Raw genomic sequence first — 13,568 nt, forward strand, 5'->3', positions numbered from 1 at the left:
GGTCTACTACCCTACTTATATATAAGATTGCAAACCACAAGTCGGCTTATCCGATCAACTATCTTGACTCAAGACAAAGAAATGTATTACAAGCATATAGGTCAGGGCCCAAATCCATAAGAGCACTCTCAATTTGATACATCATGATGTGCACAAGGCGGTCTGCCATTAGGCTTTGGATAACATGGAGCTTTGTCGCAAGCCGAATCTTGCCAACCTGGTCATTAAAACAAGAAACCAAATATAGGACCAGAACAATTTTAAGATAACTTCATTTGGAAATATCGGATCAAGCTGCACAGTTAGATATAGGATCTCCATGATGGCTAGAGCACACCATAAGGATTGCATAAGATAACAAACCAACTGTACCGATTCTACTCAAAATACAGACTATCCAATGAGAACAGAAAACAGGCAAACAGAAAGGAAATCTTTTTGGGTGATGCAAGATTGCCAACTATCCTTGGATGCTCCTGCATAATAGCTCTAAAGCAACATTGTGGGTATGAGGGGGGATATGAAGCTTCCTTTAACTTCTAAAACAATGTAATGTGGTAAATGAGGGGTCCTATATTTGAGTTGTGGCAGGTCCATGGATTCTCAAAGATTTCTTATGAGACTGGGGGAGTACTCACCGTCTCTTCTAATTTGCCAAGACCTGTGGGAATTGTCAATAATTTTTGTGTTATAAGTTTTTTTGGGCCAGTAACTGCAAGTTTCATTAGTTAATCTGGATGGGGAAGGGGACAGAATTTACCTGTCAAAATTTTGTGTTTCAACACCCTTTTAAACCCAAATTTATTGTAAATTTTTAGTGAATCCTACTTACCATTCTTTGTTAAGTAAAAGTGTTTTACCTTGAATTTCTTGGTGAAGAGGGTGCATACCTTATGATTTGGTTAGATTTAGACATTTGATACCTTTTATCATTACCTATTGCAGGTGGATTCCCTTCCAAGTTTCAAAACCCTTGCTTGATAGGAAGCCCTATGTTTGTCTCTCTGACTATCCCACTGCAGAATCCATTTCAAGCCAGGATCACGAGCAAGGGCAGGATTTCTCTGGACAAGATGATCATGAAATGCAAGATGGACTGGAAATGCATGATAGTGACCTAAATGAATTCTTGAATTCAGATAGTAGTGATGATTCAATAGGCATTGATAACATTGCAAATCCTGATAGTGATTTGGCTGCAGAAGATATCAGTGGGGTCCTGATTCAAATTAATGGCTTGCGGTTTCAATTTCAGGTATCCTTTTTGCTCGTATTTCTGGAGACAAATTTTTATTCTGAGACATTATAAACAATTTTTCTCCTTATTTATTAGAAGCTCATTTGCCTTAACGCCTGTGGCTGATTACTTCTGTTTTTTAAAATATTGAATGTGAAGGAGTTACAGACTTTTGGTCTTTTTGATCGTGGAAACCCTCATTCATTGGTGGGACATTTGAGGAAATATGTCAAAGTAGTTGGTACAGAACTTTCTAGACGGATGGCATACTGCCTAGCCTGAGTACAGAATGTATTGCTACTGGTAATTGTATGTAATTGTAGGCAATTCTCACTGTAATTGTATGGTCTACATTCAATGTGTCCGCCTCTAATGCAGGATATGTTTTCTGAAAAATAAGGCAAAGATCTATTTTCAGAAAGTACTTTATACAGTTCAATGCATACACAAATTGTGCATTTTGGGTTCAGTACTAGAGTTTAAGACTTGACAGTCTTTTACTTTTTGATGATCTTTAGTACTGAGCTCTATCAGCATTCACATATTATTGGAAATTGTACCATTCTAATCAGTATCATGTGCAAGATCAAAGTATAAAGCAGGGGATTCTACTTTCGTCAAGTCAAAGTGATCCCAAGTACCTTCTGGGAATTGTGAAAAAATTGGATCAATTGAAATTTTTTCCTAAACCTATAATTTAGTAGACAAAGTTGCCAATAATAATGTTATGAGCCGTCTAGTGAGGCTGTCTTATATGTGAAAGGAGCAGGTTCAACACATTTCTTATGCAGAAACTTGTACCGCTGACCAAAAAACTTGTCTTCAAACTAATAAACAACTCCGTATCTGAGACTTTGGACTTGATTTGTAAATCACAAGGAGCTCGATGCTTTTAATGATTGTCTTTCAGTAACATCTATTGAAAATTGGAATGTTATGAGTTCTATCCAGAAGTCATGTGAAAATGCCATAAATTACATCGGTTTTTTATTTGAGCTCCAATGCTAATACCTTTCTTTGATGAAGAGTTGAAAGAAAAAAACTTACAGAAGGGGAGAGGACCAAAGTAGTTGAGGGTGGTGCAATACTTTGAGCAGTATTGTGTTGGGCACGAAAGCACTATTCCTTTTAACTTTAAGCTATTAGTTGTGACTTTCAATTATGGTTAACTAAATCACAAGTACATCTTGCAATAAGTCACATAAAAAAATAGCAAATATGCGATGAGGCAAGTGCATCAGGAAGCATAGTTTAACAATTATAAGCTATTGAACACCCAAACAAGAACATGTTGATGTGGTACCATCTTTAATTAGGTAGGGGAGAGGACTTGGTACTTGAACGTGTTCCAATAGTTGTGATGGGAGTTGTTGCCTTGATACCTATACTTATTGACTTAATGCCCAATTTTTTTGACAACACTGTACTAATACTTGTGACTTTAAAGTTGTTAGTACAATGTTGACTACCCAAAATTGAATAAAATGTACCCTTAGTTATAAAAATTAACGAATGATGTGATGCCACATCAACTGTTCAAGTATAGGTACTCCTTTTGCACTACCATTGGTCTTACTTTATATTTGGGTTGTTTTGGACAACTTAGCAAAAAACATGCTGATGTGTTATCATAATGGGTGATGTGGACTTGAAACCTTAGTTATAAGTAGACAATTTTCCATATAAGCTATTGTAAAAAATTGCGAGTGATTTGAAATTTCCACATAGGATTTTGATAAGTGCGAAGTTAGAGTGTTCATGTACTGGGTCCTCTCCCCTAGACTTACCAAAACCCAAAATAGAACTACGAACAAAAAAACATTGTGGCAAGTATCTCAGTTTTTGCTTACCGTGACCATGGATCCTTCGTCATCTTTCTTTAAGTGTATACACTTATCTTCTTTTGGGGGGTGGGGGTATGGAACCTCTTCTTGATCCATAAGTTGTCATAGTCGAATTTTAATTGTTTGGCTTTTTTTTTTTTTAAATTATTGATAATTCGATTGCAGAGTAGTAGGGTTGAGACTGTAAATTGTCAGTTTTACAAGGTGCTTGCGGCAGTGCTTAATATATGCCATGCACTTTCCTTACCTATTCTAAGCAAAGTTATGTCATCTTTCAAATTTAACACGTGGAATGCTAGCATTTAGCTGACTAATTAACCGAGTCCAACAAATTGTCCTACAAGATGTCAACCACCCTTGAGCATGATATTTAGAATTATTGAACCTATTCCTTTACTAATTCAAATTGGCAGAATTAGGCTAATGATTTGATTAAAGTCCAACTCTCTTTGTTAGTGGAGTAAAAATTTTCTTTAGATAAATCGAATCTTCTTGCTATACATATTACAGATATTATATTGTTGGCAGTGTATCTTTTAAAAGAGGATATATCATATTTTCATATAATAACGTCTATGATTTCTTACTCTCGATTATGTCCTTACAACTTCAGCATTCATTCTTTTTAGATAAAGTTTGTTGTTTGTTGTGTTTTAATGTTGAAACATTTACCTCGATCGATAGGTAAATTTACTAACACAAGCTCCCGCTGGTCTATTTTTCAAATACATAATGTTGTAAGGATAACATTTCGTGAGTTAATGGGTTTTACGTCAATGGTCGTGGGACAATTTGAATGGTCGGAGTGTAATTTTAGTTGATAAGTTGTGTGGGAACTTTGTTTCCCTAAAATTAATATTTAGGTTGGAAAATTGTCAGTGCTTTGTTGAATTTTATTTTCCACTTTCAATTTGTGAGAAGTAAAAATTACACATTATAATATTTTTAATTTATTTTTGAATTAGCTTTAGTTTTTTTTAGTTTTTTAATTTTTTTTTTTGATCTTTGGTAATTATTATAGATTTCTTAAATTTATGAGAAGTAAAAAAGTACACATTTATTTGAAAATAATATTATAAAATCTTTAAAAATAACTATACAAATTTTGAAAATAATATCATAATATATTTTTCAAATTTTTGGAAAAAAATATTTTATGTTTAAGGCATATCATGTTAATAATTAGAGCTAAACTAGACATTTCTCATAGATTGCTTTTAATAATTAGACAAGTGATTTGCACATATGTTTCATCATAGAAATTATTCATATTTAATCTACAATAGACAATTTTTTTATTTATTTTTCATTATTACTCATTTTTTTATAACCTTTTTACCAATTATTCTCATTGCATAAAATAATAGACACCTATCGGCTCTTCGTTGCATGGACATAAACGCACAATTGCTAGTATTGATTGGTCTTTTGATATCCTCATCTCATACATAAAAATTTATTTTGCTTAATTTTTCAACAAAGATTATAATTATTTTTTAATATTTATGTCAATTTTTATTTCTCTACTTTTTGAAATGTCGATTGAACTAATCAAATATGGTGTTACGACAAATCATTTTCAGAAGTTCATAAATTAGAAGTACTAATGATCAAATTCAAATTGGTTTGTTTTTTTGTCAAAGTGATATTTTATCAAGTCTTAACATGGGGTGCTCTCAATTAATAGAGCGCTTTTGATTAGAGCTATGAAATGATTTAAAAGGAAATGATATCAATAAGATTAGCCAACAAAATTTAAAAGGCCCAAATTCTTTATGATATTAGAACATGGATAGGCTTAATGTGTGTGTGTGTGTGTGTGTGTGTGTGTGTGTGTGTGTGTGTGTGTGTGTGTGTGTGTGAGAGAGAGAGAGAGAGAGAGAGAGAGAGAGATAGATTCCATTATTTTGTCGCAAATTTTGGCATAGTGAAGTGTGTGAGTGAAGTAGGTTAGAAATGATAAATTGCCTAAATCTTGTACACTACAATAGATATAGAATGAAATGCAAAAATAGTAACGAAAAAAGAGCGAAACATAGAGAGGAACCTACACTAAAATCTAGAGTTGCTTATGTTGGGAAAAATCATTGGGTATTCAATTTTGAAGGTGGTAAGAAGCTTGAGAGATGGGCAAAACATGGGATACGAAAGCTTTGGACAATTAGCTTTGGGCACTTATAGTTGTCTATAACTTGTTTGCAACATTCTTACTATTGAATTTGTACGTGTGCAAAAAATGGCGGAAATAGTTATATCATATAGTGACTTGCCTATGTGAAACTTTGTTAGTGTTCACACTTCCACAATGGTTATGATAATGTAGGATGTGTTCACTTTCAAAATAAGAGGTTAAACCAATTATGAACGCTATAATGACAAAATCTTACCTTATGATTGAAACCCTCTGAATAAATCTCATACATGATTTCCTCACAAAGTCTTGCAACATGTTAGTGCATGCTCATAAATGAAATAGCATAGCTTACTTCATAATTGTTGTAGAAAAATTGAATGTTCAATTGAATTGCTTGATTATTTTCTTATTGGATGTGCTTGATTGATTAAAATTGCTTGTTTGAAGATGCCATATTAATTAGAATTTTTAAATGTAAAAGAGAGCTATTTTCTTGTAACTTATTATTTTCTGAATAACATTTTGGGATGGGTAAACAGACAAAAGTTGAATCACACAACTATGTAATGTCTTGTATTGGGGCTTACTATATTTTTCCCTAGAATTCCCAAATAAGGTAACACAGTATACTTAGAAAATATAGATTGATAAGTTTAAGTCTATATTAAGACATTGCAACAGAGTTAGATCTCATTATGAAAAGATGAGGAAACATATAACTTGCAATATGGTAAAGAGAATCCTAATCATCATTTTAAATTGTATGATGTGCATGTAGGGATTCAATAACATTTTGCCTAACAAACTATCCTCATCATTACTTTCCATCAAGCCCAAGAGGATAAATGTTACCCACCCTTCAACCTCATAGCCCCACTTGGGGGTGGCATACTGGAATGCAACTTTAGGCACTACTTGTGTACCTTATTATGTACTCCAACCTATCCTTCATAATGTGACAGTTTGTTGATTAAAGTAATAAGGAGTCTTCTATATATATATATATATTGCTAATTTTACCATTGTGAATTGATGCCTAATAGATTATATATAGAAGACTCCTTATTACTTTAATCAACAAACTATCACATTATGAAGGATACGTTGGAGTACATAATAAGGTACACAAGTAGCACATAAAGTTGCATTCTAGTATGCCATCCCCAAGTGGGGCTTTGAGGCTGAAGGGTGAGTGTCATTTATCCATTTGGGCTTGATGGAAAGTAATGATGAGGATAGGTTGTTAGGAAAAATGTTATTGAATCCCTACATGCACATCATACAATTTATAATGATGATTAGGTTTCTCTTTACCATATTGCTAATGTTAATTGCTTGTCATTCAAACATACTATTCAGTGGAATATATGATAACACTTTAGCAAGACAACTGTTCTTTACATTTGGCATCATTTTGAACACCAATCAAAGCATGCTAACTCTGATTAAATTTGAAACCATATTATTGTATGAATATGCAATTTACTTATATTAGAGATGATTTGATATGAATTCCTTAAATTGTTTGATGGTGCCCTTTAAGTATTGTTTTGCAATGTATAGCCCTCAATTAGCGATGAAGAGTCACCTCCTTGGCTATGGTCACTATTTTTCCCAAGGTGGTGTCTGTCCCAACATGCTTTTTATCCCTTCATTATGAAACAATGTTGCCAATCCTTGTAGATGCATATTATTCAATCACCGACTTCAAGTAGATGCCTATTATTCAAAGAAAGGGATATAAATTGACATGATTACTTGATTGTGAGGTTTATTAATAAGATATTTTCCTGAGATCTTTAAACTCCTTTCCATGACTGCAACACATACATGACTTATACTCATGAGACACATCCTGATAGTTTGGGTCTTCAGCACCTCTCCAAGGATTTTCACAGACCTTTTTCATGCTATGGATGCCACCTTCTCCACCTTTGTGATCCTGAATGGTCTCTCTTTCTTTTTTGATTTTGAGCTCTTCACTTGTTGGCCACACAATAGTGTATGTCCTTGCTTGTGTGTCCATCCCCTCCACCAGCAACATCACGGTCACCTATCTCCCTTTGGTTGATCATGCCCTCCTTAGCCTCACTGCCTGCCCCATGTCCATCCCTCATTTGCAGTTGTTAGTCCTCATATGTCTTTTTGATTCATTGAGATTGATTATGACATCTTCATCCTCCATCTTAGATGACTCCTCCCTCTTAACTACTTCTTGGACTCTAGCCAAGCCTCTTCTATGTTCGACTTGTTGGCAACTATGATTTGGGAGTCGACTCTCCTTTCCATCCCCCACTGCACCTCCCCTTCTCCTCTCAGTCATGTGTGCTGGAAGGCCTTTCCCATGCACCAATGGTTTGATGATGAGTGTAGGGCCTTCCATCACACCTTACCTTTGACTTTTTCTTCTCACTCCCCCTCCTACACCCAATTGCAACTCTTGTATAACCACCTTCTTTGCCACAAGAATTGGTTGTATGTTGCTTTGCAATGCAGATCCCTTTGTGTCAAGCTTTTCCATTTCCTAAATCTTTTTTGGCGCACCTTGTTCCCTTGTTATCCCCTTCTACCCTTGATCCCATTCTCTCACCTCCTATGCCTCCACTCGTAATGATATTCTTGGCCAACCCACCCCCCCTTTCCACTGCCTCTTATTCACTTACTCCATTATGAGGTTGTCATATCCTTGAGATGTAGTAGAGTTGCAGACAAGGAAGGGTTTTGTGTAGAGATCTTCAAGCATGGTATTTCAGTTTTGGGCTCCTTCCTCCCTATGCTTTTCAATAGAGTTGTTTGGACTGGCTTCCCTAACTCTTTGTCGAGACACGTGATCTATTCAATCCATAAGATTATCTTGGTTTCAAACTGTGGCAACTACAAGACCATCATGATTGGGCATACTTTTTCCAATCCTTATGCTACTACACTAAATAATATTATTTCTAGAGAGCTTGACATGAGGTGTTGTAGGGCAAGAGGCTAGGATGATTTTCATGTGGATTTTAACACTATGGACCATATCTTAAGTTTTGGGCTATCATTGAGAAGGTTTGACACTGCTCGATGAAAGTCTATTGTTGTTTTGTGGGCTTTCATAAAGCGTTCAATTCCATCCCTTGGGTGACACTTTTCTAGAGACTTAGAGACATTAGGATTTCAAAAACTCTATTGAATGTGATTATGAGGCTTTATGAAACATTTGTGAATCATTTTAGGACTCCTGAGTGCTTCTCTGATCTGATTCAAAGCACAATTGGAGTGAAGCAGGGTTGCTATGTCTCACCCACTTTGTTCAACATATACATTGACAAGCTAGAGACTTTTCTTAGCGACTCCTTGCTCCCTGGGGATGGTTGCTACTTATAATAGGTTCTAATCTCTATTCTCCTCTTCACCGATGATGTGATTCTTCTTGCCTCCTCTCCTAAGGGGCTTCAAAAGCTTCTTGATGGGTTGGCCTCTTTCTATGTCTAGTGATAGCTAGTTGTGAACCTGAGTAAGACTCGAGTTATGGTCTTCAACTACTTAAAGACCTCACACCTCCATTTTTTATATTAGGGCTAGGAGTTTGAGATTGTCTCCTCATACATTTACCTCAGGGTAAGTTCTTCAACCCCCTCTTTAGTTTGAGACCATCTTTTCATCCTTGGGTTAATAAGGGGTTGGGCTCCCTTTCCATGTTGTAGAGGCAATGCTTCAAACATCACTTTCAAGATACTACTTCCAAATTGTCCCTCCTAAACTCTTTGGTCAGACTGACAATGTTATATGGTTTAGTGGTGTGGGGCCCCTCTCTCCAAGCTTCTGTCTGGGACTGGATAGAGAGGGTTCAGACACTTCTCCTTAAACATCTCATCAAATGCCACCAATCCACTCCAACAATTTTATTTTGGTCAAGTTTGGGGCTCACCCCTTCAAACTTAGTGTCATCTTTGACATGATCTAGTTTCTTCACTATCTCTAGGGCTTTGTTGATTCTATTGATAGTGGTCACAGATACTCCTACCTAGTTCTTCTATTACTGTTGCCAACTCTGCCTCAACAACTAGGGCCTATTGTTGGTATGCTCAAGCCACTACTTTACTGAGCTCGATTGAGATTAAGTTTGGCCATCTCTCTCCTTTTCATTTCTCTTTGGATGCCCCCTCCCACCTCCTCTCCCTGTGTGAGGAGTTAAAAAAACATGTTAGACTTGATATTTATAAGCAATACATTATCACGACTTGGAGTTACCCTTTGGAGGGGTTGCATCCACAAATGATCTTTTATGCTGAGCACTTTTTGGATATTTGTGAAAAGATTATTGTGTGTCTCGTCTACTTGACCTAGCATTGGTGTTACTCCCTCTGTATCTCCCTTGGTTCCTTCAAACTTGGTTCCCACAGGCTTTTTATTCAGATTGACCATCACATTGATATAGAGGATCCAATTTTTTGCCCATGTACCTTATCTAAGATGGAAATGAAGACTCATTTCATTTTTCATTGTCCCATCTACTATGAGATTAAAGGGAGGTTTAACTACCTTTTTAGAGACTGCAAGTCCCTATCCACCTTTTTTTAATACACTGATCAATGTTGTCTAGTGCTTTATCTCTAGGAGACCATACACTTCAGTGACCACACTTTGCAACTTCTTCTTCCTCAAAACCAGGCCTCAGATCAACGTATCACCAAATTTTACTTGCCCATGTCCCCTACTAGGTTCATGAACCAATCACTTTGTACTCTTGTTCCTGATCACACTAGCTTTGTGAGACCCCATGGTGGGTTTACTAGGTAGCAACATTCCACCTTTAGTGGTACTCAAAGACAATCTGGATCCTTGGTCACCCTAGACCATACCCTTCAGTTCTGGATTCCTTCCAACTAAGGAAGGACCTGTAGTCTTCCTTCAAAGATCTCATTTTCTCTTTTGGTTTCCTATCTTCCTCTTTTTAGGTCATCATTTGGTGTTCCTATTCTTGGTAGTTTCCTAGTCTGCAAGATTTCAGTCCCTTAGACTTTTTGGTGTTCTCTTGTTGGATATTAATAAATTAATTTGATATGATCTTATCTTATCTTGATTCAAAGACGTATATCAAATATAATCATTTTGATTCTCATTAATGGACATATGGAGTATGTCTATCGAAGGGGCATGATAATTTTCCCTTCCCAAGATTGTTTGTCCTCAAACAACTAATTAATGATTATGGAGTTGAATTCAGAATCCACCTTTCACTGCGCTTTTTTGATATTATCATAAGCTGTAGATTTAGACTAAGACATACATGTTTTCACCTTTATTTCAAAACTGATTTACAACCAATAATTGGAAATTGACAAGCTTAAATCTAAGGGTGTTCTAACTACTAGATTTTATCCTCCACAAAGCTCCACTTTCTTTGTTGTACTTCTTCTTTTGATTGGGCATCTTTAAGATCTTCGTCATACCTTATTATTGCTTGGACTTCCTTTAGTTCCTTCATCGAACATTAATTATATGTTATGTACTTGTCCTTTCCTCACTATTTTCCTCACTCTCCATTATTCTTTACGTTCAAAACACAAATTTGCATCTTCTTGACATATTTTAATTTTTTCTTGATTAGAAATATGTCCTTGTTCACTTTCTATAGAACACAATTCTATGGAGAAGGTGGGGTGAATTATAGAATAAATAATTTTTTGATCTTCGAAAAATTCAAACTTATGATGACCTTTATAAAACTTCAAATTGATAACTGAAAGGGATTGAAATTGATACAAAAAAAGAAATCTTACAATAAAAATAATGCACAAGACTTTACATTTAAATCTAAGATGGAATTTTTTTTTAAAAAAGTGGTTGCTAGGATCAATTGTTCTAACTCATTGTTTAGAACACTTTGAAGGCACCACCTCGAAGCAATCACCCATTTCCTTTCTTAAGAGGTGCACAGACACTTGTTATCACAAGTTTCATATCTTTGATATGAAACCAATGGATTTCAAGAAACAAGTATTTAATAATTTACAACTTGCAAGTTAAAACTTTACAACTATTAAGATGTATAAGTAAAAATGCTACAAATTGAATAACATTGCCCTTTTAATGTATTAGTTGACCTATGTATACATCATAATGCTGAAAATTGTCTAATAAAGTTTATCAATACCTTCAAGTTTCTTCACAGTCTTAGACAAATAAATTGTGATATTGCTATCAGGATTTAACTATGTGATTTCTGAGTCAAACTCATTGACCCATATTTCATGAGTATTGGTTCACTAATCCCATCTCTCATGAGAATTAATGGAACACTTAGCACACATTGGATCTAGGTGATGCTCACAGAGGTGAAGCATCTAGACTTCCCAGGAGGTCACCCATCCCAATACTACTCCAACTTGAGCACACTTAACTATGAAGTTTCCTCCATGGTTAGACCCACTCTACTTGCAACCCCATTTTTAAAACCTTTACCAAGTATTTTTCCTTATGAACCATTCGTTAAAGTGCCTCTTGAGCTCATCAATTGATAGGTATGATTTTCCACTGCAAGTCAAATTGTGATATTACTATCAGGATATACCTATGTGATTTTTAAGTCAAACTCATTGACCCATATTTCATGAGTAGTGGTTCACTAAACTCATCTCTCATGAGAATTAATGGAACACTTAGCACTCATTGGATCTAGGTGATGCTCACATAAGTGAAGCATCGGGACTTCCCGGGAGGTTGTCCATCCCAGTACTACATCTCGAGCATGCATAACTACAAAGTTTCCTCCATGGTTAAACCCACTCTACTTGCAACGCCATTTTCAAGACCTTCACTAAGTATTGTGCCTTATGAATCATTCATTATAAATCCTCTTATGCTCATCAACTGATAAGTAGGAGATATTTTCCACAACAATTCAAATTGTGATATTGCTATCAGGATTTAACTATTTGATTTTTTAGTCAAACTCATTGAACCATATTTCATGAGTAGTGGTTCATTGAACCCATCTCTCATGAGAATGAATGGAACACTTAACACTCATTGGATCTAGGTGATGCTCACAGAGGTGAAGCATCGAGATTTCCCAAGAGGTCACCCATCCCAATACTACTCCAACTTGAGTGCACTTTTAAACCCACAAGTCAAACTGTGATATTGCTATCAAGATTTACCTGTGTGATTTTTAGGTCAAACTCATTGACCCATATTTGATGAGCAATGGTTCATTGAACCCATCTCTAATGAGAATGATTCGAACACTTGTGATTTTCCACAGAGGTGAAGCATTGAGACTTCCCGTGAGGTCACCCATCCTAGAACTACTCCAACTTGAGCACACTTAACTATAGAGTTTCCTCCATGGTTAAACCCACTCTGCTGGCAACGCCATTTGCAAAACCTTCACCAAGTATTGTGCCTTATGAACCATTCATTAGAAAGCGAATGGGGTTACAAGTAGAGTGGATTCAAACATGGAGGAAACTCTGTAGCACACTTGAGCTAGAGTAGTATTTGGATGGGTGACCTCCCATGAAGTCTCGGTGCTTCACCTCTGTGAGCATCACCTAGATCCAATGAGTGATAAGTGTTCCATTCATTATCATGAGAGTGGGTTCGGTGAACCACTACTCATGAAATATGGGTCAATGATTTTGACTCAAAAATCACTAAGTTGAATCTTGATAGCAATGTCACAATTTGACTTGTTGTGGAAAATATCTTCTACTTATCAAAACAAATAAACTATATAAAACATATCTAAGAGTTTGAACTATAATAAGGCTTTCTTCAATGGATCCTATACTGTAACAATTTTGACTGCCTACTGAAGCCCAATCATTTTATTCTTGTAATTGATGCTAAGGTGGAATATGTCATTTCATCTTCCTTGATGTTGTTGTGATAAACACGATAGAACTAGAGTGATTAATGTAAGAATGTTGAAAGACTGCTAGAAGTTGTAAAATTATAGTTTGTGAATAATAGAGAATCATCTACTTGAAGAGCGGATGTATTCTAGTTCTCTAGATGAACAACTATAAAATCTTTGTTTTTGTGTCTAGCGTACTTTAGATTTTAGATTTTTTTTTTTGCATTTTCTTTTTTATCTCAAAAATTGGTACTAGAGTAGGTTAAGCTCTATTCATTTTTCTGTAAATCGGTAAAGATGTCTCAGTGCCATGGATGAGGTAGGTAAATGGAAAATCGAAGAGTTTTCTAAGTAGAATATTGGATTATGGAAAATGTAGATAGAATCACTACTTATCAAGCAACATTTGCAACCAACATTTCTTGGTAAATCGAAGGGAAGAGCTACTACTATGTTAAACAATGACTGGGAGAAACTTGATTTGAAGGCATGGGCAACGATTTTTCTATC

General features: G+C 35.6%; 1 protein-coding gene across 7 annotated transcripts in view; it reads left to right on the forward strand.

Annotated features, from left to right (window-relative positions):
- LOC149543979 (arginyl-tRNA--protein transferase 2-like) overlaps nucleotides 1–1,933 on the forward strand; it is a 74,343-nt gene extending 72,410 nt beyond the window's left edge. For 6 of the 7 annotated variants that reach the window (XM_089798621.1, XM_089798624.1, XM_089798618.1 and 3 more), the window contains exons 5-6: nucleotides 946–1,255; nucleotides 1,397–1,933. In XM_089798621.1, coding sequence (XP_089654747.1) covers nucleotides 946–1,255; nucleotides 1,397–1,519 — 433 coding nt within the window. In that variant the 3' untranslated portion in view covers nucleotides 1,520–1,933. The remainder of the gene's footprint in view (nucleotides 1–945; nucleotides 1,256–1,396) is intronic. The other variant, XM_089798617.1, reaches the window with a different exon arrangement.
- Nucleotides 1,934–13,568: the final 11,635 nt, after the last annotated feature.

The sequence above is a fragment of the Cupressus sempervirens genome, chromosome 8 (genome assembly GCF_028749045.1).
Source record: "Cupressus sempervirens isolate cs-2001-9-10 chromosome 8, ASM2874904v1, whole genome shotgun sequence".
In the NCBI taxonomy this organism is placed as follows: Eukaryota; Viridiplantae; Streptophyta; class Pinopsida; order Cupressales; family Cupressaceae; genus Cupressus; species Cupressus sempervirens.